At 39.2% G+C, this 24,752-nt stretch overlaps 2 protein-coding genes across 2 annotated transcripts in view; one reads left to right on the top strand and one right to left on the bottom strand.

The window, feature by feature from the left end:
• HEPACAM (hepatic and glial cell adhesion molecule) overlaps window positions 1-24,752 on the top strand; it is a 338,475-nt gene that overhangs the window by 18,215 nt on the left and 295,508 nt on the right. Inside the window, exons 2-3 of the mRNA XM_060693541.2 lie at window positions 23-364; window positions 13,137-13,418. Of these exons, the coding sequence (XP_060549524.1) occupies window positions 23-364; window positions 13,137-13,418 (624 nt within the window). The remainder of the gene's footprint in view (window positions 1-22; window positions 365-13,136; window positions 13,419-24,752) is intronic.
• On the bottom strand, window positions 7,071-9,841 carry LOC148112492 (uncharacterized). Its single transcript, XM_087875911.1, has one exon. The coding sequence runs from the start codon at window positions 9,750-9,752 to the stop codon at window positions 8,712-8,714; it is 1,041 nt and encodes a 346-aa protein (XP_087732037.1). The 5' UTR covers window positions 9,753-9,841; the 3' UTR covers window positions 7,071-8,711.

Below are 24,752 nucleotides of genomic sequence, written 5' to 3' on the forward strand. Positions count from 1 at the left end.
TTCATTTCTTTTTCCCCATTAGAGCTGATAGACGGAGTCAATATCACCAGTCCGGTATTACTGATTCATGGTACAGTCGGGAAGCCCACCCTGCTCTCTGTGAAATACACCAGCACAAGCAATGACAAGCCTGTGATCAAATGGCAAGTGAAACGCAACAAGGCAGCGACAGTGGTGCAATCCATCGGCACAGGGATCATTGGGAACCTACGCCCAGAATATAGAGATCGGATAAAAATCTTTGAAAATGGCTCCCTTCTGATCGATGAGTTGCAGTTATCCGATGAAGGGACCTATGAAGTGGAAATCTCCATCACGGATGACACTTTTACGGGCGAGATGAACATTAATCTTACAGTGGATGGTAGGTTGGTCTTAGAAAAACTAGATTGATTGATTGATATTTACCTTACATACATCCTTGGCCCAAACAACACATCAATTTATTTATTGATTAGATTCTTATCATGCCTTTATTAATTAATTAATTAATTTATTTTATTTGATTTTTATACCGCCCTTCTCCAACAGGACTCAGGGCGGTGAACAGCCGAGATAAAACATAACATATAAAATTTAAAAAACAGTTTAAAAGACATTAAATAATTTCGGCCCTCAATTTAAAACAACCCAGTTAAAACCAATTTCAAATTAAAACCAAAAGGATGGGATCAAGCCAGCCCGGCTAGATGAAATAGATTTCATTTCATTTCATTTCATTTATTCAAATTTCTATACCGCCCTTCTCCTTTCGGACTCAAGGCGGTGAACAGCCAGATAAAAAACATCTATACAAACATCACAGTTAAAAAATAAAGTTAAAATAATTTATAAATTTGGCCCATAATTTAAAACTTGTCAATTAAAATAAATATTAAAATTTTAAAACTAACCCTAAAATCAGGACAGACCGGCTAGCTGAAAAAAATAAGTTTTTAGGGCCCGACGAAAAATCCGGAGGTCGGAGATCACTCGTATCTCTGGGGGTAGATTGTTCCATAGGGTAGGTGCCACCACAGAGAAGGCTCTCCTCCTGGGGGTCGCCAGCCGGCATTGTCTGGCCGACGGCACCCTGAGGAGGCCCTCTCTGTGGGAGCGAACCGGCCGGTGGGAGGCTATTGGTGGCAGAAGGCGGTCCCGTAAGTACCCTGGCCTTAAGCCATGGAGCGCTTTAAAGGTGATCACCAACACCTTGAAGCGCACCCGGAAGTCCATCGGAAGCAAATGCAGCTCGCGCAGGAGAGGAGTCACATGGGAGCGCCCCGTCGCTCCCATAATCCCCCGTGCAGCCGCATTCTGCACCAGTTGGAGCCTCCGGGTGCACCCCAAGGGGAGCCCCATGTAGAGAGCATTACAATAGTCCAGACGAGAAGTGACGAGTGCTTGAGTGACCGTGCGTAGGGAGTCCCGGTCCAGAAAGGGGCGCAACTGGCATATCAGGCGAACCTGACAAAAAGCCCCCCTGGCCACGGCTGTCATATGCCCTTCTAAAGACAGCCGCACATCCAGGAGGACACCCAAGTTGCGGGCCCTCTCCATGGGGGCCAATGATTCGCCCCCAATAACCAGCGATGGCGTCAGCTGGCTATACCGGGATGCCGGCAGCCACAGCCACTCAGTCTTGGAAGGGCTGAGTCGAAGCCTGTTTCTCCCCATCCAGACCCGCACGGCCTCCAGGCACTGGGACATCACTTCCAAGGCATCATTGGGATGGTCCGGGGTGGAAATGTACAGCTGAGTATCATCAGCGTACTGATGGAACTCCACCCCAAAACCACGGATGATCTCACCCAGCGGCTTCACATAAATGTTGAACAGGAGGGGCGAGAGGACCGACCCTTGCGGCACCCCACAAACAAGGCGCCTTGGGATCGACCGCTGCCCCCCTGTCAACACAGATTGCGACCGGTCGGAGAGATAGGAGGAGAACCACCGCAGAACAGTGCCCCCCACTCCCAGTCCCTCCAGCCGGCGCAACATGATACCATGGTCGATGGTATCAAAAGCCGCTGAGAGGTCTAATAGGACCAGGATAGAGGAATAACCCCTATCCTGGGCCCTCCAGAGATCATCCACCAACGCGACCAATGCTGTTTCCATGCTGTACCCAGGTCTGAAGCCGGACTGGAGCGGATCCAGATAGACAGCTTCATCCAGGTACTGGGGGAGCTGTCGCGCCATCACACTCTCAACAACCTTCGCAATAAAGCGAAGGTTGGAGACTGGACGATAGTTAGCCAAAATAGCCGGATCCAGGGATGGCTTCTTAAGGAGAGGCCTCACCACCGCCTCTTTCAAGGCGGCCGGCAGGACACCCTCGCTCAAAGAAGCGTTAATAATCCCCTGGAGCCAGCCTCGTGTAACCTCCCGGGAAGCCAGCACCAACCAGGAGGGACACGGGTCCAATAAACATGTGGTTGCGTTCAGTCGTCCCAAGATCCTGTCCACGTCCTCGGGAGCCACAGGATCGAACTCCTCCCAGATAACACTCTCAAGGCCTGTCTCAGTCATCTCGTCTGAACTAACCCAGTCAGCGGCCAAGTCTTCCCGAATCTGACTTATTTTATCATCCAGATACTGTACAAAATCCTCAGCTCGGCCCTGCAAGGGGTCCTCCCGCGCTCCCAGATGGAGGAGGGAGCGGGTCACCCTAAACAGGGTGGCTGGGCGGTTATCTGATGATGCGATAAGAGCGGCAAAATAGCTAGATTTCGCCGCTTTTATCGCCACTAGGTAGGTCTTAATATGAGACCTTACCAGTGTCAAGTCAGACTCGGAACGACTGGCCCTCCAACCGCTCTCTAGGCATCTTTTCCGGCGCTTCATCTCCCTCAGCTCCTCGGAAAACCAAGGAGCTAAGTGAGTTCGGTGCCGGGTCAGAGGCCACAAAGGCACGACCCGGTCCAAAGCCCCGGCAGCCGCCCTATCCCAGGCGGCCACCAGGTCATCAGCCGAGTCATGAGCTAGAGTCTCAGGAAATGGCCCAAGCTCCATCTGGAACCTATCAGATGAGTTAATAGGTAACTCAAGGTGACGAACATACCTAATATTTCTTCCTCCTTCTGTTTTCCCCACAACAACAATCCTGTGAGGTGGGTTGAGCTGAGAGAGAATAGTCTAGGTAACTGATGATGGGTAATGAATAAAATTAAAAGTAGTAAAATTACTACTAGGGTAATGAAATGTCTACAACAAAACAACCAAGGTCAAAGAACCCCAAGTACCCCTCATTTCACACCTTAGCTACAAATATTCTCCTTTACTGAGAGAGAATGACTAGCCCAGAGTCAAGATCGAAGTGGTAGGTAGTCCCTCAAGTAACCAGTTCCTATGCCATATACGGCTTTATAGGTAACACCTGCAGCATGAATCACAACCAGAAGCAAACTGGTAACTGGTGCAGCTTGCGAAGTGGAGCTGTTACATGGGTTTATTGAGATACTGCATATCCATCAGTTTGTGCTGCTACATTCTGGACCAGTTAGGTAACAGCCCCATGTAGAATGCATTGCAGTAATCAAGTCATGAGGTGTTGTGGGAAGCCCCCCCCCCAAAGAATGAAATATTTTGGGAAATATTAAAAAAGGCAGAATATTATATTTCCCTAAAGGAGAAATGGAGAAATGTGTTTTAGAGGCAGAAAGCAGCCCCCAGTCTTTCTCAATAGCCCACAGCAGATGCCAGCACTCAGGAGATAAAGTGCTTATTGAAAGAAGAAGCCAGCTATCTAGATGGCTCTATTCATAAGCAAAGCAAATACTGCAGGCAGAAATCCATTTAAGACAGAATATTTCAAAACTCCTCGCAGCAAAGTTTGACAGCTAATAAAATCAGAATGGTAGGATTAGTACAGCAGCCCCTCACCCAAGATCCAGCACAGGACGAAAGCCATTAGCCACAATAGGAATTGCCCAATACCCTTTCAGAACACAAATCCCTTCATTGCACAACCCCCTCCCCCTCCTCCAGCAACATTTCAGGACCTGTATAAAAATCCTGGCACTGATCTAGCTAATTGTTCAGCTGACCCAGAACCACAAACCCTGGTGGTTCTGTTCACCAATAAATGGACCTTCTTTCCAATCAGCCTCCAGCCTCCATGTTGTTTCCAGCGTCTTTCTCCCAGCTTGGAACTGAACCAGATGGATTTTCCTTCCAACAGGTGACTAGGGCATGGCTAACTGTCTGAATATACAGTTTATTTCTTGGTGCGTATGGAGTGGATGAGTTCAGAATTGTCTGTTGTTATCTTAGCTTTCCACATTTTTTCTCAACAGTTTTTAATCTGATCTCTGACTCTCAGTATGTGTGTCAACTGATTTTTAATCTCCCTGGTGCATATGTTACCCCATCTTTGGATGAGGATCTCTTGTCCCTCTTTTTAACGTTGCAACAGCTTTTGCACTTCAGAAAGAATCAAATTTATATTGCACATATTAGGAGTCATCAGTCTTTCCCAGGTATGGTATCAGAAGGAAATGCTGTTGCAGACGCTGCAACGAAGCAGCATGTTTTATCTGTTACTCCATGGGAAAGTCATTCTTTTTTTTTATTTTTTTTATTTTTAACATTTTATATTTTAAATTACTAACATTACAAACAACATGTACAATATTTCACCCTGTGCTATACATAAGAAAGGAAGATTTGGTTCTTCGGATATATCCTCATGATCGCCAAAATCCACGTTCTCGGGGTACAGGTACCGAAGCATCCAATTTTCCCAGCGCATAGTCCACAAATGGTTTCCAAATTTTCCAGAAAATGTCTTCTTTATAGTCACCATTTCTAATTTTAATATCACATGTCATTTTATCATTTAAAGCTAATTTCCACATTTCACAATACCATTCTTCTATTCTAAAATTCACATCTAATTTCCAATATCTGGCTATTATAATTCTACCCATTATAATCATAATTCTAATCAATTCTTTCTCATATTTTGTTGGTTCTATTTCCTTAATTAGCAACAGTAATATAGTTTCTGGTCTCAATATTATTGCTTTCCCCATCATTTCAAATATCATTTCCTCCAATTGTTGCCAAAACTTTTTAACTTTATCACATTTGTACCACATATGTTCATAAGTCCCTAATTCCATATCACATCTCCAACATTGTTTACTAATTTTTTTATCCATCAATGACAATCTTAATGGAGTCAAATACCATTTCCAAACAACCTTATAATTATGCTCTTTAATCCTTACAGATAAAGTCTTCATAATTCTACTCTTCCAATTCACGTTCCAATCTAAATCTGATATTTTAATATTAAGTTCTTTTTCCCAATTCATCTTCATCACCCTTTGTGGTTTTCCATCAAAATTTATAATCTTATATATCTTACTAACGAGTCCCTTTAGCCCAATTTCATCTTTCATAATTTGGAATACTAAATATTCAAATTCAGTTTTACTTCTACTTATCGAACAATTGTCCCTTACCTTCTTAGTCCATTTTTCTATCTGTATTTTTTCAAACCAGCCTAAACCCAATTTTTCAATGATTTCTTTTTTCCTCCTTTCATTTTCTGAAGTTTTTAACCAATCTATTATAGTTTGTATATTTTCATCTTCCATTACCCTATCACGACTTATATTAGTTTTAATCGGCCAATTTTCAATTGTCTTCCCGAAGAAAATTATATCTGGAATTAAAATTTTAACAAATTTGTTCCAAATTTTACTCAGTCCCTTTAACCAATAGCTATTAATTACACATTTTGATTTTGCTTTATCTAAAAACCATGTTGAGCCAAATCTCTTGATGTCCTTTAATTCTAAATCTCTCCAATGACTATCTTCTCCTTTAAATATTTTTACCACAGTCCGAATAGCATAAGCCCAATAATAATTGAGTAATTTGGGGATTCCTAATCCACCTTCCTTTTGATTTTGATACCACATTTTCTTCACTAATCTAGGTCTTTTCCCACCATTACAAAATTTATCCAATTTCTTCTGATATCCTTCAATATCTTTCTCTGTCAAGTTTAACGGTAACATCTCAAATAAAAAATTAAACTTTGGCAACAACATCATCTTACACATTGCAATTCTACCAAACCAAGACAACTTTATCATTTTATATTTATCTATCTTTTTCTCAATTTCATTCATCACCACATCATAATTTAATTTTTTCATTTCTTTAACTTTGAGTGAAAGTGTTATGCCCAAATATTTCAATGTTTTTTTAATCCTTATCCCAAGTTGTTCTTGCATATTCTCCCACTCCTTACCATTATTATTCATTAATAATTCCGATTTTGACCAATTTATTTTCAAACCTGTCATTTCCTCAAATTCTTCCAAATGCTTATGTATCCTTTTCAAATCTTTCTCTATATCTTTCAAAATAATCAAAGTATCATCCGCATACAGATTTATCTTATATCCCTTATACCCTTCCAATTCTTCATCTTTTTCTATCATTTTAGTCAAAATTTCCATAACTAATAAAAATAATGTTGGAGACAGGGGACATCCTTGTCTTGTACCCGCTTCCAATCTTATCTCTTCTGTCAGCCTTCCATTCACCTTCACTCTTGCACTACTTTTTTGATACAGTTTTGAAATAACATGTATAAACTTATTACCAAAACCTAGTACCTCAACAATTGTTTTAATAGTTTCCCATTGTACAGAGTCAAAAGCTTTGAAAATATCTAATGATATTATACCTATTTTATCAGCATTATATTCAGCAACATCTATAATATTTAATATTCTTCTGACAATATCACTCATGTATCTACCCTTCACAAAACCTACTTGGTTATAACTTATATATCTATCTATAAATCTACTTAATCTATTATTTATAATGGCAGTAAATATCTTTGCATCTTGATTAATTAAAGAGATGGGCCGATAGGACTCAATCCTTTCTAAGTCTTTATCTGGTTTAGGGATTATAGATATCACCGTTCTGTTCCATGACAACGGAGCTTCTCCACCATGTAAAATTCCATTAAATAGTTTTTGCAATTTTGGTATTATTATTTCCTTAAATTCTTTATAAAACTCAGCAGGTAATCCATCTTCACCTGGAGCTTTCCCTAATTTTATTTTTTGTATTACTCCATTAATCTCGTCTTGTGTTATATCTTCTTCCATTAAATCTTTATATGTTTGGTCAATTTTCACAACATGTTTTTCTAAATAGCTTCTCAGTTTTCCCCGATCAATTAATTTTTTCGAATATAAATTTTGAAAAAAGTTCCTGACCACTTCACATTTTTCTAATTTTTTATAGCGTCTTATACCCTTATCATCTATCAAGGCTCCAATTTCTCTCTTCTCTCTTTTATTTTTCGCCATCCTTGCTAATAACTTAGAGTTTTTATTGCTAAATTCAAAAAAATTCCTATTTAAATATCTCATATTCTTTTTTACCAATTCTATATCTTCTTCTATCAATTTATTTTTTAGCAAATTTAATTCCTCCAAAAAAAATTTTTCTTTAGTAAGCAAAAATTGATTTTCCAATTCTTTAATCTGGCTTTTATCTTTTTCAATTTTATTTTTATAATTTTTATATTTTCTGCTTGATAACTTGATACTTTCCCCTCTAAACACTGCTTTCATCGCATCCCAAACAATTTCAAATTTAACCTCTCCATTATCATTCAATCTCCAGCATTCTTCCCATTTTTTAAATATCCATTTTTTATCCTCTTCATTTTTATACAGTTTTTCATCATATCTCCAACAACTTCCTTTTTTCTCAAAATTAAAATCTATTTCCATCGTAACTTCTGCATGATCAGAATCCTTAAAAATTCCCACATCTATCTTATCCACATTATTCAACAAATCTTTAGAAACTAAGATATAGTCAATTCTTGAATATGTATTATGTATCTTAGAGTAAAAAGTGTACACTCTTTCAGTTCCTTTCACTTCTCTCCAGACATCCACCACGCCGTTTTGAAACATCCATTTATTTAAGGTCCCCATTTTATTTGCTCCTCCACAACGAGTGGGGTTAGTACTATCTATTTTATCTCTAATTAAATTAAAATCCCCAGCCACAATTACTTTCCCTACACTTTCGATTTCCAAAATTTTAGTTATTTTTTCAAGAAATTCTTTTTGCTTCTCATTTGGTAAATATAAATTAACCAGTGTCACTTTTTCCTCGTTAATATTTCCCACAATTATTAAATATCTTCCTTCTTCATCCACAATTACTTTTTCTTTTTCAAAATATACCCTATCTGATATCAATATAGCAACTCCTCTAGCTTTTGAAGTTCCAAAAGATTTTTCATAAATTTGCATACCCTTTATGTACATTTTATTTGAGTCTTCAGATTTCTGATGGGTTTCTTGCAAAAATAATATATCTGGTAAATCTCTTTTAATTTTAAGTTCCAATCGTCTTCTCTTGATCTGATTCCCTGTACCCTTCACATTCCATGTCATTATTTTTATTAAACCCATTTAAACTGTAACTTTTTTAATCCTTTCCCCTCCTCTTCCTTTCTGTGCCCAGATCCCAGCACCAATCTCCCACATTCCAAACAACATTCAACATAGAAGAAAAAAAACAATAAAAAAAAACAAAAAAGGACAAAAAAAACATCAAACATTGAATAACAAACAATATTCGTCCCCCACATCCTCAATTGGTTTCCGCCTCTATAAAGAGAGTGGGGGAGAGGGGACGTGCCAATGGTCGGGTCACTTCTTTCGGGTAGTCTACTTAAATTCATCTCTCAGAGAAAAGGGTGGTAATTTCTCCCCGCACTCAGCTTCCTGCAATTCTTTTTCAAGATCCTTGAATTTCTTATCCGCTCCATCTCCCATTATATCATCACGACTTTTCTTTTGTTCAACCATCGCAGGTGAGATTTCCTTCCGCTTTAGTCCTTTAGGATCTTGTCCTCCAGCAGCCCCTTTTTCTTCTGGTGTTGATGTTTTTGCATATGTTCCACCCATCTTGAGCATTTGATCTTTTATCTCTGTTACGTCCTCATACTTTACAATCAATCCAAGTTCGTGTAAGTATAACACTGCATCTGTTTCCAAAGTAATTATTTGCATTCTTCCTTTATAAAAAATTTTTAGTTGCTGTGGCGGTCTCCAGTTATATTTAATTCCATTGTCTCTCAGAACCTTTGTGATTGGTTTCAAAAAAAATCTCCACGCCCTTTCTTCTCTTGATATATCCGGAAAGACTTGAATAATTTTCTCCTCAAATTTCAAAGCTTCACCCATCTCTCTCACTTTCACCATCACTTCCAATTTGTCACTAAGATTTGCAAATCTGACAAGTACATTTCTATTTAAGCCGTTTTGTCTTTTAAACCCAATTCTAAAAACACTTGCCAGATTTGTTGCTGTAAATGTGATTTGTATATCCAAGTCATTGAGCCATTTTAAAACTCGTTGTTTTAAATTGTCCACTTTTTCTTCTTGAATTCCACGAATAACCAGATTATATTTCCTCGCTTCTTCTTCCAAAAGACAATTTTTTTTATCTTGTTGTTCATTTTTAAAAAAGATTTCTCCAATTTGTCGATCTATCTTTGCATCATGTGTATGAATCTGCTCAATTTCATCTTTAATTATTGTCATTTCTGCTGTTTGCTTTGCAAAATTTTCATTCATTTCTTGCTTCATTCTTTTAATTTCCAATGTCATATTATCCATACTATCTGACAGTCCTGATATCTTTTCACTAATTTTGGTTAAGGCCACAGCAACTTGTTGCATTTCTAAAGATTGTTGGGTCGCCATTTTTTAATAAGTTTTAATTATCCACTTTTGCCAAGAGGGTCTGTAATGAAGATTAAGGGACAGCAATCCAATATTGAAGCTGAGACAGCTTATTATTCCTATATATGGGATGTGCAGAATATCTCTCGATTAATAGGTAAAACTGATTGCTGGATCTGCATGCACGTTCCCCCACATGCCAGAGGAGGACTTTTAATACATGCTATTCCTTTTAATGAAACCGGATGGAATTAACATCCTTGGATCCCTGGAATGCTACGAAATGAAAATGTTAATTATCCTATTTAGTTATGCTTTAGATATTATTTTAGCAGCCAAGGGTGGTGTATGTGCTTTGATTCATTCGCATTGTTGTATGTATATTACTGATCATAAAGCAAATATTTCAGCTACAATTGAGCACATGGAAAACATGATTGCAGATAATCCAATTGGCTCCACTATTCCACAATCCCCACGGGAGTGGTTATGGTCTTGGCTCCCAGATTTTGGATGGATGCGACAAATAGTATCCATCGTTATACTAGTCATCATTGCTTTGATTTGTTGTTGCTGTTGCATACAATGTTTGCCTGGGTTATTAGCGATATTTCGTCCAAGAATTCGGCCCTCCAAATCTGAAATTATGTATGCTTGCAAAATATTAAAAAATAAAAAATAAAATAAAAGAGGAGGACATGTGGGGATGGGGTTATCTCAGTGGTTGGCAAACCACGCTGAGTAAACAACATCAGCACAAAGTCCTAATCTCATCAGGAATGTAAAGACAGGATGTCTGGCAGAGACCCTATCTCAGATATGTAAGGCATGGGGACCCAGCATGTAGACATTATTTGTCACAGGAAAAACATGAGGGAAACACAAGGAGTTCACATGGAATTCACGAGCCTTCTTTAGCCAATCAGTACAAGTAAACGTTGATTAATGTTTTGCCATGGTAGTTGTAAAATGACAATAAAAGGGAGCCTTTTGAATGGGGTCAGTGTGCCTTCCACAAGGTGCCTTCCCACCGAGAGGCCTTCCTGTGAATCATCTTCCTGCCTACAGGTCTTTCTTCATCAAAACAACACTGATATAACTTCCACTTGCAAATATTTAATTGGGGTCTTCCATCATCGGAGTTGCATAGTTAGAGATTATGCTAACTACAGTAATGGGTGAGTCCAGGGGAGGAGATGAGGGTAGGTCTTGAGAATATTATCTGGGAGGAGTTTGATCCTGTGGCTCCCGAGGATGTGGACAGGGTTCTGGGTAGGATTAGTGCCGCCACATGTTTATTGGACCCGTGTCCCTCCTGGTTGGTACTGGCCTCCCGGGAGGTTACACGAGGCTGGCTCCAGGAGATTATAAGTGCTTCTCTGAGTGAGGGTGCCTTTCCTGCCGCCTTGAAAGAGGCGGTGGTAAGGCCCCTCCTCAAGAAGCCTTCCCTGGACCCGGCTGAATTAGTCAACTACCGTCCGGTCTCCAACCTTCGTTTTGTGGCGAAGGTTGTTGAGAGTGTGGTGGCACGACAACTGCCCAGGCACCTGGATGAAGCTAAGTATCTGGACCCATACCAGTCAGGCTTCAGGCAGTACCCCTGTACAGCACAGAAATGGCATTGCTTGCGTTGGTGGATGATCTCTGGAGGGCTCGGGACAGGGGTTGCTCCTCTGTCCTGGTCCTATTAGATCTCTCAGTGGCTTTTGATACCATCAACCATGGTATCATGCTGCAGCGGTTGAGGGGGTTAGGAATAGGGGGCACCGTTTTGCGGTGGTTCTCCTCCTACCTCTCCGACCGCTCAAAGTTCGTGTTGACAGGGGAGCAGAGGTCGACTCTGTCTTGCATGGGGAGTGCCACAGGGGCCAGTCCTCTCGCCCCTTCTGTTCAACATTTATGTGAAGCCGCTGGGCGAGATCATCCGTGGTTTTGGGGTGAGAGTCCATCTGTACGCTGATGATACTCAGCTGTACATCTCCACCCCAGACCACCCCAACGATGCCCTTGAAGTGATGTCTCACTGCCTGGAGGCTGTGCGGGTCTGGATGGGAGAAATAGGCTCAGACTCAACCCCTCCAAGACTGAGTGGCTGTGGTTCCCGGCGCTGTGATATAGTCAGCTGGTGCCATTGCTGACTATTGGGGGTGAGTCTTTACCCCCACAGAGAGGGCCCACAATCTGGGCGTCCTCCTGGATGCACGGCTGTCTTTAGAAGAACATATGACGGCCGTAGCCAGGGGGGCTTTTTATCAGGTTCGCCTGATCAGCCAGTTGTGGCCCTTTCTGGACCGCGACGCTTTGCGCACAGCCATTCACACCCTTGTCACCTCCCGACTGGACTACTGCAATGCTCTCTACATGGGGCTCCCCTTGAAAAGCACCTGGAGGCTCCAACTGGTCCAGAATGCAGCCGCACGAGTGGTTATGGGCGCAACTCGTTGTGACACCCCTCCTGCGCGAGCTGCACTGGCTCCCAGTGGTCTTCTGGGTGTGATTCAAGGTGTTGGTTACCACTTTTAAAGCGCTCCATGGCATTGGACCTGGAAAACTTCGAGACCATCTTCTGCCACCAGTAGCCTCCCACCGGCCAGTTCGCTCCCACAGAGAGGGTCTCCTCAGGGTTCCATCGGCCAAATTATGTCGGCTGGCAACACCCAAGGGGAGGGCCTTCTCTGTGGGAGCCCCTGCCCTTTGGAATGAACTGCCCCCAGAAATTCGTAAAATCTCTGATCTCCGTGTATTTCGCTGTGCCCTCAAAACCATGTTGTTCCGCCAGGCTGGGCTATCAATGTCAAGATTTTAATTAGTTTTAAATGGGATTTTAAATTTGGGGTTTTATAAATTGGGACTATTATTTAATAATTTTAATTATTTTTAAATTTTGTCTGTCTTTGTGTTTTTAATTAGGCTCCCTGAGTCCTTCGGGAGAAGGGCAGTATAGAAATTAAATAAATAAATAAATAAATAAATAAATAAATAAATAAATAAATAAATAAATAAATAAATAACAAGTGCTTTCAGAATATATATTTGAAAAACTGGTACAGTGAAAATATAATGAACATTATTACCAGCACATGCCAGCTGAGAGAAAGGCTGGAGACACCAGACTACTTTGTTTCCTAGATTAGATCCTACAACTGACTTGGCTTTAATTGTAAAAGGTCCATCTGGAATCAGTTTCTGCTCAGCAGACTACATACAATCAAGGTCAATTAAACAATGGCTTTGTGAATTATTGTCTTTCTCTTGGTGATTGGTGAATAATCTATAACGGAAGCAAAAAAAAAAAAAAAGCCTGAATGATTTCACTAAACATGTTTCCCATCAACCCTCTTCCTCATCCATTATCTGCATCTTCAAGACCAACGAGATGCCATTTTATTTCTTTGTTGATTCTAGTTCCGGTTTCAAAGCCTCACGTTGCCTTGGCCTCCTCAACTGTGCTGGAGCTGAGTGAATATTTCTCTTTCAATTGTTCCCACGAGAATGGCACTAAGCCCAACTATACATGGATGAAGGGCAACAAGCCTCTTAGCAATGACTCTCGGCTGATCCTCTCCCATGACCAGAAGATCCTCACCATCACTAGAGTTCTGATGGCCGATGATGACACTTACAGCTGTCTGGTAGAGAACCCCATCAGCAAAGGACAAAGTGTTCCTGTAAAACTGACAGTGTACAGTAAGTATGGGATGCACAAGTCTATACACATGGCAGTAGCACAAAATCTTGAATTTTAATATTGTTATTATTGTTTTAAATTATTTTTATTATAATATTTATGTATTGTTTTTATGTTTTTCTATATCTATTGGTTCACTGCCCAGAGTCACTCTGTGATGAAGATGGGCAGTAGATAAATGTTATAAAACTATTTTTGGAATAAGTTTTTATTATGTTTTATGTTAGGATAAAAATTAAACAAAAATTAGAGAAGAGAGAAAAGAGCAAAGAGCAAAGAGCAAAGAATAAGGAATGACTTCCAATTTTCTTTGGTGCAGTAGATTTCAAAAATAATACAATCTCAACATTTCGTTACATTTCACAACATTTCAAGCCATTTCTGTAACAATAAAATCATCCTAATCACCAAAACCTAAAATCAAGGTTTCATTTTTTACAGTTCTGAGAAAAGTCCAGAAGCCAGATAAATTCTTTTCTTTAATTAAAGCACTCAATTTCACCATCTCTGCTAACTCCATCACCTTTATCATCTACTCTTCCATTGTGGGAATGACTGTCTTTCCATCTTCATGTTAAGAAATGTTAAGAAAGATATATAAAGACAAAGATAACAATGATGGTGATAATAATAAGGACTTAGAGACTTGGCTAGCTGTTCTGGTAAACTCAGATTAATAAAGTGGTCCTTCTTAATGATACTTCAAATTTGGATTCTGTCTTCTATTTGTTACTTTCCTCCTCAGCCAGGCCTTTTGAATTGAGGTAATGATGATTATTTAAGTGATGTTTATTGTTTTGAACTAGAGTCTGACTGTTTAATAGCTCTGTGTGAGTGTAGTTTTTATGTATATATTTTGATCTTTTGCTACTTGGAAAGCCTTTGAAAAGACATTTGCAAATTGAAAATAATAGAGTAATGAGAAAGGAGATGCTGTGAGAAGAGTAAAGATTATAGTGGGAGATAAATCTGAAGAATAAAACAAGGTTTCCCCATTCATTGCAACTTCCATGGAGACGTGCCCACTCAGCTTTCCACAACTTTCTGTTCTTTTTTTTTAAAAAAACAAGTTTTATTTTTTAAAAAATCCTTTCATCATACATATTTTATGAACAGAGTGTTGACCAGGTCAAATCTTATACATCTTCTTGTTTTTTTCCAATATTTATCTTTTGTGTAGCCTTTATCACAGATTTATCATTTTTCTCCATCTCTTCTTATTTCAACTTCTGCCATATTATTTTCTTTCCATCATTTTTTATCATTTTCAATTTTATATTTAAATCACATCACTTTATGCCTTATGCTTCTTCTCAATTACAATTACTGCAGTTGTTTACATTCTTTCTTCATTTCTGGAAGTGTCTCTCTAATTCCTTCTACCCACTCGTTAACAGTAAAATATTCATCTTAATTTACATTGTTATCAAAATTAATGATATTCTTAGATTACTTATTTTCACCTTTCCATCTGCTGTGGTTTATCACAAACATGTTCTATTCCTTCTTCTTTGCAAACATAGTCACTTTCATAATTTAAACATTGTTATTCCCTTTACAATTAACATTTTAAATATTCATTTTAATTTACATTCCTATCAAAATTAATAATATTGTCAAATTGCTTATTTTCACATTTCTGTCTATCTATTTAGTGTAGACAAACTCTATTCATTCATCTTTATCATATATTCACTTATAATCATTTTCTGCCATATCAAATTTTTTTCAACTTCTACCATATTATTCTTGCACATTTCTTTATCATTTCATTTTCACTGCTTTCATCTAGTAACATCACAGTATATTCTATGATTCTTCTACTTACCACTACTATTTTTATCAGGTTCGCCTGATACGCCAGTTGCGCCCCTTTCTGGATCGGGACTCCTTATGCACGGTCACTCACGCCCTCGTTACTTCCCGCCTGGACTACTGTAATGCTCTCTACATGGGGTTCCCCTTGAGGAGCACCCAGAGGCTCCAACTGGTCCAGAATGCAGCTGTGCTGGTGATTATGGGGGCGACATGGCGCTCCCATGTAACACCTCTCCTGCGCGAGCTGCACTGGCTTCCGGTGGTCTTCGGTGGTAGGACTCAATTCAACCAGAAAACGAAACTTTTGACACAGAGCTCAGATTTGAAAAGGAAACACATATTCATGTTCCCCACAGTCTGAAAAGCCCAAAACACATTCAATTTTCAAAGGCGAACTTTCCCTAAGGAGTTAGACCAAGCTGTATCTCACAATTACAAATAGAACTCAATTCAGCCAGAAAATATATCTTTTGACAGAGAGCACATATTTGGAAAAGAAACACATATTCATGTTCTTCAGAGTCTGAAAAGCCCAAAACACACTCAATTTTCAAAGGCGAGCCTGAGGAGTTAGACCAAGCTGTATCTCAGAATTAAAAGTAGAACTCAGTTCAGCCAGAAAACATATCTTTTCACACAGAGCTCAGATTTGCCAATGAAATACATATTCATGTTTCACAGAGTCTGAAAAGCCAAAAACACATTCAATTTTCAACGGCGAACTATCCCTGAGGAGTTAGACCAAGCTGTATCTCAGAATTGGTGTAAGGACTCAATTCAGCCAGAATTGACACATCTTCTGTGTCAAAAGATATGTTTCCTGGCTGATTGAGTCCTACTGCCAATTGTGAGATACAGCTTGGTCTAACTCCTCAGCAAAAGCTCGCCTTTGAAAATTGAATGTGTTTTGGGCTTTTCAGACTCTGAGGAACATGAATGTGTTTCTTTTGAAAATCTGAGCTCTGTGTCAACAGTTACGTTTTCTGGCTGAATTGAGTTCTACTGCTTAATATGAGTTACAGATTGGTCTAACTCCTCAGAGAAAGTTCGTATTTCAAAATTGTATGTGTTTTTGGGCTTTTCAGACCGTGAGGAGCAAGAATATGTGTTTCTTTTGCATATCTGAGTTCAGTATCAAAAGTTACGTTTTCTGGCTGAATTCTACCACCAATTGTGAGAAACAGCTTGGTCTAACTCCTCAGCAAAAGCTCGCCTTTGAAAATTGAATGTGTTTTGGGCTTTTCAGACTCTGAGGAACATGAATGTGTTTCTTTTGAAAATCTGAGCTCTGTGTCAACAGTTACGTTTTCTGGCTGAATTGAGTTCTACTGCTTAATATGAGTTACAGATTGGTCTAACTCCTCAGAGAAAGTTCGTATTTCAAAATTGAATGTGTTTTTGGGCTTTTCAGACCGTGAGGAGCAAGAATATGTGTTTCTTTTGCATATCTGAGTTCTGTGTCAAATGTTACAAATATGAGTTACAGTTTGGTCTAACTCCTCAGGGAAAGCTCGTATTTGAAAATTGAATGTGTTTTTGTGCTTTTCAGACCGTGAGGGGCATGAATATTGTCTTTTGCAAATCTGAGTTCTTTGTCAAAAGTTACGTTTAATGGCAAAATTGAGTTCTACTGCTAAATATGAGTTAGAGATTGGTCTAACTCCTCCTGGAATGTTCGTATTTGAAAATTGAATGTGTTTTTGGGCTTTTCAGACCGTGAGCATAAATATGTCTTTCTTTTGCAAATCTGAGTTCTGTGTCAAAACTCAGTTCAGCCAGAATTGACACATCTTCGGTGTCAAAAAATATGTTTTCTGGCTGAATTGAGTCCTACTGCCAATTGTGAGATACAGCTTGGTCTAACTCCTCAGCGAAAGCTTGCCTTTGAAAATTGAATGTGTTTTGGGCTTTTCAGACTCTGAGAAACATAAATATGTATTTCTTTCCCAAATCTGAGCACTGTGCCAACAATTTTCTGGCTGAATTGAGATCTACTGCTAAATATGAGTTAGAGATTGGTCTAACTCCTCAAGGAAAGCCCGTATTTGAAAATTGAATGGTTTTTTGTGCTTTTCAGACCATGAGCATAAATATGTCTTTCTTTTGCAAATCTGAATTCTCGGTCAAAACTTAAAAATATGAGTTTCAGATTGGTCTAACACCTCAGGGAAAGCTCGTATTACAAAATTTTGGGGGCTTTTCAGACCGTGAGGAGCAAGAATATGTGTTTCTTTTGCAAATCTGAGTTCTGTATCAAAAGTTACGTTTTCTGGCTGAATTGAGTCCTATCACCAATTGTGAGACACAGCTTGGTCTAACTCCTCAGGAAAAGAACGTATTTGAAAATTGAGTGTGTTTTTGTGCTTTTCAGACCGTGAGGATCAAGAATGTGTGTTTCTTTTGCAAATCTGAGTTCTGTGTCAAAACTTACAAATATGAGTTACAGATTGGTCTAACTCCTCAGGGAAAGCTCGTATTTAAAAATTGAGTGTGTTTTTGGGCTTTTCAGACCGTGAGGAGCATGAATATGTGTTTCTTTTGCAAATCTGAGTTCTGTGTCAAATGTTACAAATATGAGTTACAGTTTGGTCTAACTCCTCAGGAAAAGAACGTATTTGAAAATTGAGTGTGTTTTTGTGCTTTTCAGACCGTGAGGATCAAGAATATGTGTTTCTTTTGACAATCTGACCTCTGTGTCAACAGTTAGGATTTCTGGCTGAATTGAGATCTACTTGTATTTGTGAGATACAGCTTGGTCTGACTCCTCAAGGAAGCTTGCCTTTGAAAATTAAATGTGTTTTGGGCTTTTCAGACTGAGGAATATGAATATGTGTTTCTTTTGCAACTCTGACCTCTGTGTCAAAAGATATGTTTTCTGGCTGAATTGTGTTTTACTTGGAATTCTGAGATACAGCTTAGTCTGACTCCTCAAGGAAGCTCGCCTTTGAAAATTGAATGTGTTTTGGGCTTTTCAGACAGTGGGGAATATGAATGTGTGTTTCCTTTGCAAATCTTAGCTCGGTTTCAAAAGATACGTTCTCTGGCTGAATTAAGTTCTACTTGTATTTGTGAGATACAGCTTGGTCTGACTCCTCAGGGTAAGTTCTCTGTTGAAAATTGAATGTGTTTTGGGCTTTTCACAGAGCTCAGATTTGCCAATAAAATACAGATTCATGTTCCCCAGAATCTGAAAAGCGAAAACATTTAATTTTCAAAGGAAAAGAATTACAAGTAAAACTCTATTCAGAAAATGTAACTGTTGACACAGAGCTCAGATTTACAAGGGAAACACGTATTCATGTTCCTCAGAGTTGTGAAAAGCCCAAAACACATTCAATTTTCAAAGGCGAGCTTTCCCTGAGGAGTTAAACCAAGCTATATCTCAGAATTACAAGTAGAATTCAATTCAGCCAGAAAACGTATCTTTTCACACAGAACTCAGATTTGCAAAAGAAACATTCATGCCCCTTGGAGTCTGAAAAGCCCAAAACACATTCAGTTTTCAAAGGCGAACTTTCCCTGAGGACTTAGACCAAGCTCAGAATTACAAGTAGAATTCAATTCAGCCCGAAAACTTAACTGTTGGCACAGAGCTCAGATTTGCCAATGAAATACAGATTCATGTTCCCCAGAATCTGAAAAGCGAAAATCAGATTCAATTTTCAAACGTGAGCTTTCCCTGAGGAGTTAGACGAAGCTGTACCTCATAATTACAAGTAGAACGCAATTTTCAAAGGCAAACTTTCCCTGAGGAGCAAGCTGTATCTCAGAATTGGTGTAAGGACTCAATTCAGCCAGAAAACTTAATTGTTGGCACAGAGCTCAGATTTGCAAAGGAAACACATATTCTTGTTCCTCACAGTGTGAAAAGCCCAAAAACACATTCAATTTTCAACAGAGAACTTACCCTGAGGAGTTAGACCAAGCTATATCTCAGAATTACAAGTAGAATTCAATTCAGCCAGAAAACATATCTTTTGACACAGAACTCAGATCTCAGACCAATTCTTTTCCAAATCTGAGCTGTGTTCCAACAGTTAAGTTTTCTGGCTGAAATTGAGTCCTTACACCAATTCTGAGATACATCTTGGTCCAACTCTTCAGGGAATGCTTGCCTTTGAAAATTGAATGTGTTTTGGGCTTTTCAGACTGTGAGAATCATGAATATGTGTCGCTCTTGCAAATCTGAGCTCTGTGTCAAAAGTTACATTTTCTGGCTGAATTGAGTCCAACCACCAATTTTGAGATACAGCTTGGTCTAACTCTTCAGGGAAAGGTTGCCTTTGAAAATTAAATGTGTTGTGGGCTTTTCAGACTCTGAGGAATATGAATATGTGTTTCTTTTGCAACTCTGAGCTCTATGTCAAAATATATGTTTTCTGGCTGAATTGTGTTTTACTTAGAATTCTGAGATACAGCTTGGTCTAACTCCTCAGGGTAAGTTCTCTGTTGAAAATTGAATGTGTTTTGGGCTTTTCACAGAGCTCAAATTTGCAAAGGAAACACGTATTCATGTTCCTCAGAGTTGTGAAAAGCCCAAAACACATTCAATTTTCAAAGGCGAGCTTTCCCTGAGGAGTAAGACCAAGTTTTATCTCAGAATTGGTGTAAGAACTCAATTCAGCCCGAAAACTTAACTGTTGGCACAGAGCTCAGATTTGCCAATGAAATAAATATTCATGTTCCCCAGAATCTGAAAAACGAAAACACATTCAATTTTCAAAGACCAAGAATTACAAGTAAAACTCTATTTAGCCAGAAAATGTAACTGTTGACACAGAGCTCAGATTTGCAGAAGAAACACTCATGCCCCTTGGAGTCTGAAAAGCCCACAACACATTAGGAGTTCGACGAAGCTGTATCTCAGAATTGGCAGTAGGACTCAATTTAGCCAGAAAAAGTAATTGTTGGCACAGAGCTCAGATTTGCAGAGGAAACACATATTCTTGTTCCTCACAGTGTGAAAAGCCCAAAACACATTCAATATTCAAAGGCGAAGTTTACCTCAGAGTTTAGACCAAGCTGTACCTCAAAATTACAAGTAGAACTCAATTCAGCCAGAAAACATATTTTTTGACACAGAGCTCCGATCTGTGATCTCAGACCAATTCTTTTCCAAATCTGAGCTCTGTGCCAACAGTTAAGTTTTCTGGCTGAAATTGACTACTTACACCAATTCTGAGATACATCTTGGTCGAACTCTTCAGGGAATGCTTGCCTTTGAAAATTAAATGTATTTTGGGCTTTTCGGACTGAGGAATATGAATATGTGTTTCTTTTGCAACTCTGACCTCTGTGTCAAAAGATATGTTTTCTGGCTGCATTGTGTTTTACTTGGAATTCTGAGATACAGCTTGGTCTAACTCCTCAAGGAAGGTCGCCTTTGAAAATTGAATGTATTTTTCGCTTTTCAGATTCTGGGGAACATGAATATGTGTTTCCCTTGCAAATCTGAGCGGTGTGTCAATAGTGATGTGTCCTGGCTGAATTGAGTCCTTACACCAATAGGGAGATACAGCTTGGTCTAATCCTCAGGGTAAGTTCGCTGTGGAAAGTTGAATGGGTTTTGGGCTTTTCAGACTGTGGGGAACAGAAATATGTGTTTCTTTTGCAAACCTGTGAAAAGCCCAAAACACATTCAATTTTCAACAGAGAACTTACCCTGAGGAGTTAGACCAAGCTATATCTCAGAATTACAAGTAGAATTCAATTCCGCCAGAAAACGTATCTTTTGACACAGAGCTCAGATCTGTGTTCTCAGACCAATTCTTTTCCAAATCTGAGCTCTGTGTGAAAAGTTACCTTTTCTGGCTGAATTGAGTCCAACCACCAATTTTGAGATACAGCTTGGTCTAACTCTTCAGGGAAAGCTTGCCTTTGAAAATTGAATGTGTTGTGGGCTTTTCACAGAGCTCAGATTTGCCAATGAAATACAGATTCATGTTCCCCAGAATCTGAAAAGCGAAAACACATTTAATTTTCAAAGGAAAAGAATTACAAGTAAAACTCTATTCAGAAAATGTAACTGTTGACACAGAGCTCAGATTTGCAAAGGAAACACGTATTCATGTTCCTCAGAGTTGTGAAAAGCCCAAAACACATTCAATTTTCAAAGGCGAGCTTTCCCTGAGGAGTAAGACCAAGTTTTATCTCAGAATTGGTGTAAGAACTCAATTCAGCCCGAAAACTTAACTGTTGGCACAGAGTTCAGATTTGCAGAAGAAACACTCATGCCCCTTGGAGTCTGAAAAGCCCACAACACATTAGGAGTTCGACGAAGCTGTATCTCAGAATTGGCAGTAGGACTCAATTTAGCCAGAAAAAGTAATTGTTGGCACAGAGCTCAGATTTGCAGAGGAAACACATATTCTTGTTCCTCACAGTGTGAAAAGCCGAAAACACATTCAATTTTCAACAGAGAACTTACCCTGAGGAGTTAGACCAAGCTATATCTCAGAATTACAAGTAGAATTCAATTCCGCCAGAAAATGTATCTTTTGACACAGAGCTCAGATCTGTGTTCTCAGACCAATTCTTTTCCAAATCTGAGCTCTGTGTGAAAAGTTACCTTTTCTGGCTGAATTGAGTCCAACCACCAATTTTGAGATACAGCTTGGTCTAACTCTTCAGGGAAAGCTTGCCTTTGAAAATTAAATGTGTTGTGGGCTTTTCACAGAGCTCAGATTTGCCAATGAAATACAGATTCATGTTCCCCAGAATCTGAAAAGCGAAAACACATTTAATTTTCAAAGGAAAAGAATTACAAGTAAAACTCTATTCAGAAAATGTAACTGTTGACACAGAGCTCAGATTTGCAAAGGAAACACGTATTCATGTTCCTCAGAGTTGTGAAAAGCCCAAAACACATTCAATTTTCAAAGACCAAGAATTACAAGTAAAACTCTATTTAGCCAGAAAATGTAACTGTTGACACAGAGCTCAGATTTGCAGAAGAAACACTCATGCCCCTTGGAGTCTGAAAAGCCCACAACACATTAGGAGTTCGACGAAGCTGTATCTCAGAATTGGCAGTAGGACTCAATTTAGCCAGAAAAAGTAATTGTTGGCACAGAGCTCAGATTTGCAGAGGAAACACATATTCTTGTTCCTCACAGTGTGAAAAGCCCAAAACACATTCAATTTTCAAAGGCGAAGTTTACCTGAGAGTTTAGACCAAGCTGGACCTCAAAATTACAAGTAGAACTCAATTCAGCCAGAAAACATATTTTTTGACACACTCAGATCTGTGATCTCAGACCAATTCTTTTCCAAATCTGAGCTCTGTGCCAACAGTTAAGTTTTCTGGCTGAAATTGACTCCTTACACCAATTCTGAGATACATCTTGGTCGAACTCTTCAGGGAATGCTTGCCTTTGAAAATTAAATGTGTTTTGGGCTTTTCGGACTGAGGAATATGAATATGTGTTTCTTTTGCAACTCTGACCTCTGTGTCAAAAGATATGTTTTCTGGCTGAATTGTGTTTTACTTGGAATTCTGAGATACAGCTTGGTCTAACTCCTCAAGGAAGGTCGCCTTTGAAAATTGAATGTATTTTTCGCTTTTCAGATTCTGGGGAACATGAATATGTGTTTCCCTTGCAAATCTGAGCGGTGTGTCAATAGTGATGTGTCCTGGCTGAATTGAATCCTTACACCAATACGGAGATACAGCTTGGTCTAATCCTCAGGGTAAGTTCGCTGTGGAAAGTTGAATGGGTTTTGGGCTTTTCAGACTGTGGGGAACAGAAATATGTGTTTCTTTTGCAAATCTGTGAAAAGCCCAAAACACATTCAATTTTCAACAGAGAACTTACCCTGAGGAGTTAGACCAAGCTATATCTCAGAATTACAAGTAGAATTCAATTCCGCCAGAAAACGTATCTTTTGACACAGAGCTCAGATCTGTGTTCTCAGACCAATTCTTTTCCAAATCTGAGCTCTGTGTCAAAAGTTACCTTTTCTGGCTGAATTGAGTCCAACCACCAATTTTGAGATACAGCTTGGTCTAACTCTTCAGGGAAAGCTTGCCTTTGAAAATTAAATGTGTTGTGGGCTTTTCAGACTCTGAGGAATATGAATATGTGTTTCTTTTGCAATTCTGAGCTCTATTTCAAAATATATGTTTTCTGGCTGAATTGTGTTTTAGTTGGAATTCTGAAATACAGCTTGGTCTAACTCCTCAGGGTAAGTTCTCTGTTGAAAATTGAATGTGTTTTGGCTTTTCACAGAGCTCAGACTTGCCAATGAAATACAGATTCATGTTCCCCAGAATCTGAAAAGCGAAAAGACATTCAATTTTCAAAGGTGAGCTTTCCCTGAGGAGTAAGATGTGTCCTGGCTGAATTGAGTCCTTACACCAATACGGAGATACAGCTTGGTCTAATCCTCAGGGTAAGTTCGCTGTGGAAAGTTGAATGGGTTTTGGGCTTTTCAGACTGTGGGGAACAGAAATATGTGTTTCTTTTGCAAATCTGTGAAAAGCCCAAAACACATTCAATTTTCAACAGAGAACTTACCCTGAGGAGTTAGACCAAGCTATATCTCAGAATTACAAGTAGAATTCAATTCAGCCAGAAAACGTATCTTTTGACACAGAGCTCAGATCTGTGTTCTCAGACCAATTCTTTTCCAAATCTGAGCTCTGTGTCAAAAGTTACCTTTTCTGGCTGAATTGAGTCCAACCACCAATTTTGAGATACAGCTTGGTCTAACTCTTCAGGGAAAGCTTGCCTTTGAAAATTAAATGTGTTGTGGGCTTTTCACAGAGCTCAGATTTGCCAATGAAATACAGATTCATGTTCCCCAGAATCTGAAAAGCGAAAACACATTTAATTTTCAAAGGAAAAGAATTACAAGTAAAACTCTATTCAGAAAATGTAACTGTTGACACAGAGCTCAGATTTGCAAAGGAAACACGTATTCATGTTCCTCAGAGTTGTGAAAAGCCCAAAACACATTCAATTTTCAAAGACCAAGAATTACAAGTAAAACTCTATTTAGCCAGAAAATGTAACTGTTGACACAGAGCTCAGATTTGCAGAAGAAACACTCATGCCCCTTGGAGTCTGAAAAGCCCACAACACATTAGGAGTTCGACGAAGCTGTATCTCAGAATTGGCAGTAGGACTCAATTTAGCCAGAAAAAGTAATTGTTGGCACAGAGCTCAGATTTGCAGAGGAAACACATATTCTTGTTCCTCACAGTGTGAAAAGCCCGAAACACATTCAATTTTCAAAGGCGAAGTTTACCTGAGAGTTTAGACCAAGCTGTACCTCAAAATTACAAGTAGAACTCAATTCAGCCAGAAAACATATTTTTTGACACACTCAGATCTGTGATCTCAGACCAATTCTTTTCTAATCTGAGCTCTGTGCCAACAGTTAAGTTTTCTGGCTGAAATTGACTCCTTACACCAATTCTGAGATACATCTTGGTCGAACTCTTCAGGGAATGCTTGCCTTTGAAAATTAAATGTGTTTTGGGCTTTTCGGACTGAGGAATATGAATATGTGTT

Source organism: Pantherophis guttatus, chromosome 9 (assembly GCF_059756535.1).
Source record: "Pantherophis guttatus breed Tessera chromosome 9, ASM5975653v1, whole genome shotgun sequence".
NCBI classification, from domain to species: domain Eukaryota; kingdom Metazoa; phylum Chordata; class Lepidosauria; order Squamata; family Colubridae; genus Pantherophis; species Pantherophis guttatus.

Coding starts and splice junctions, on each gene's coding strand:
- LOC148112492 (XM_087875911.1), bottom strand. CDS start 9,752: ATGGCGACCCAACAATCTTTAGAAATGCAACAAGTTGCTGTGGCCTTA.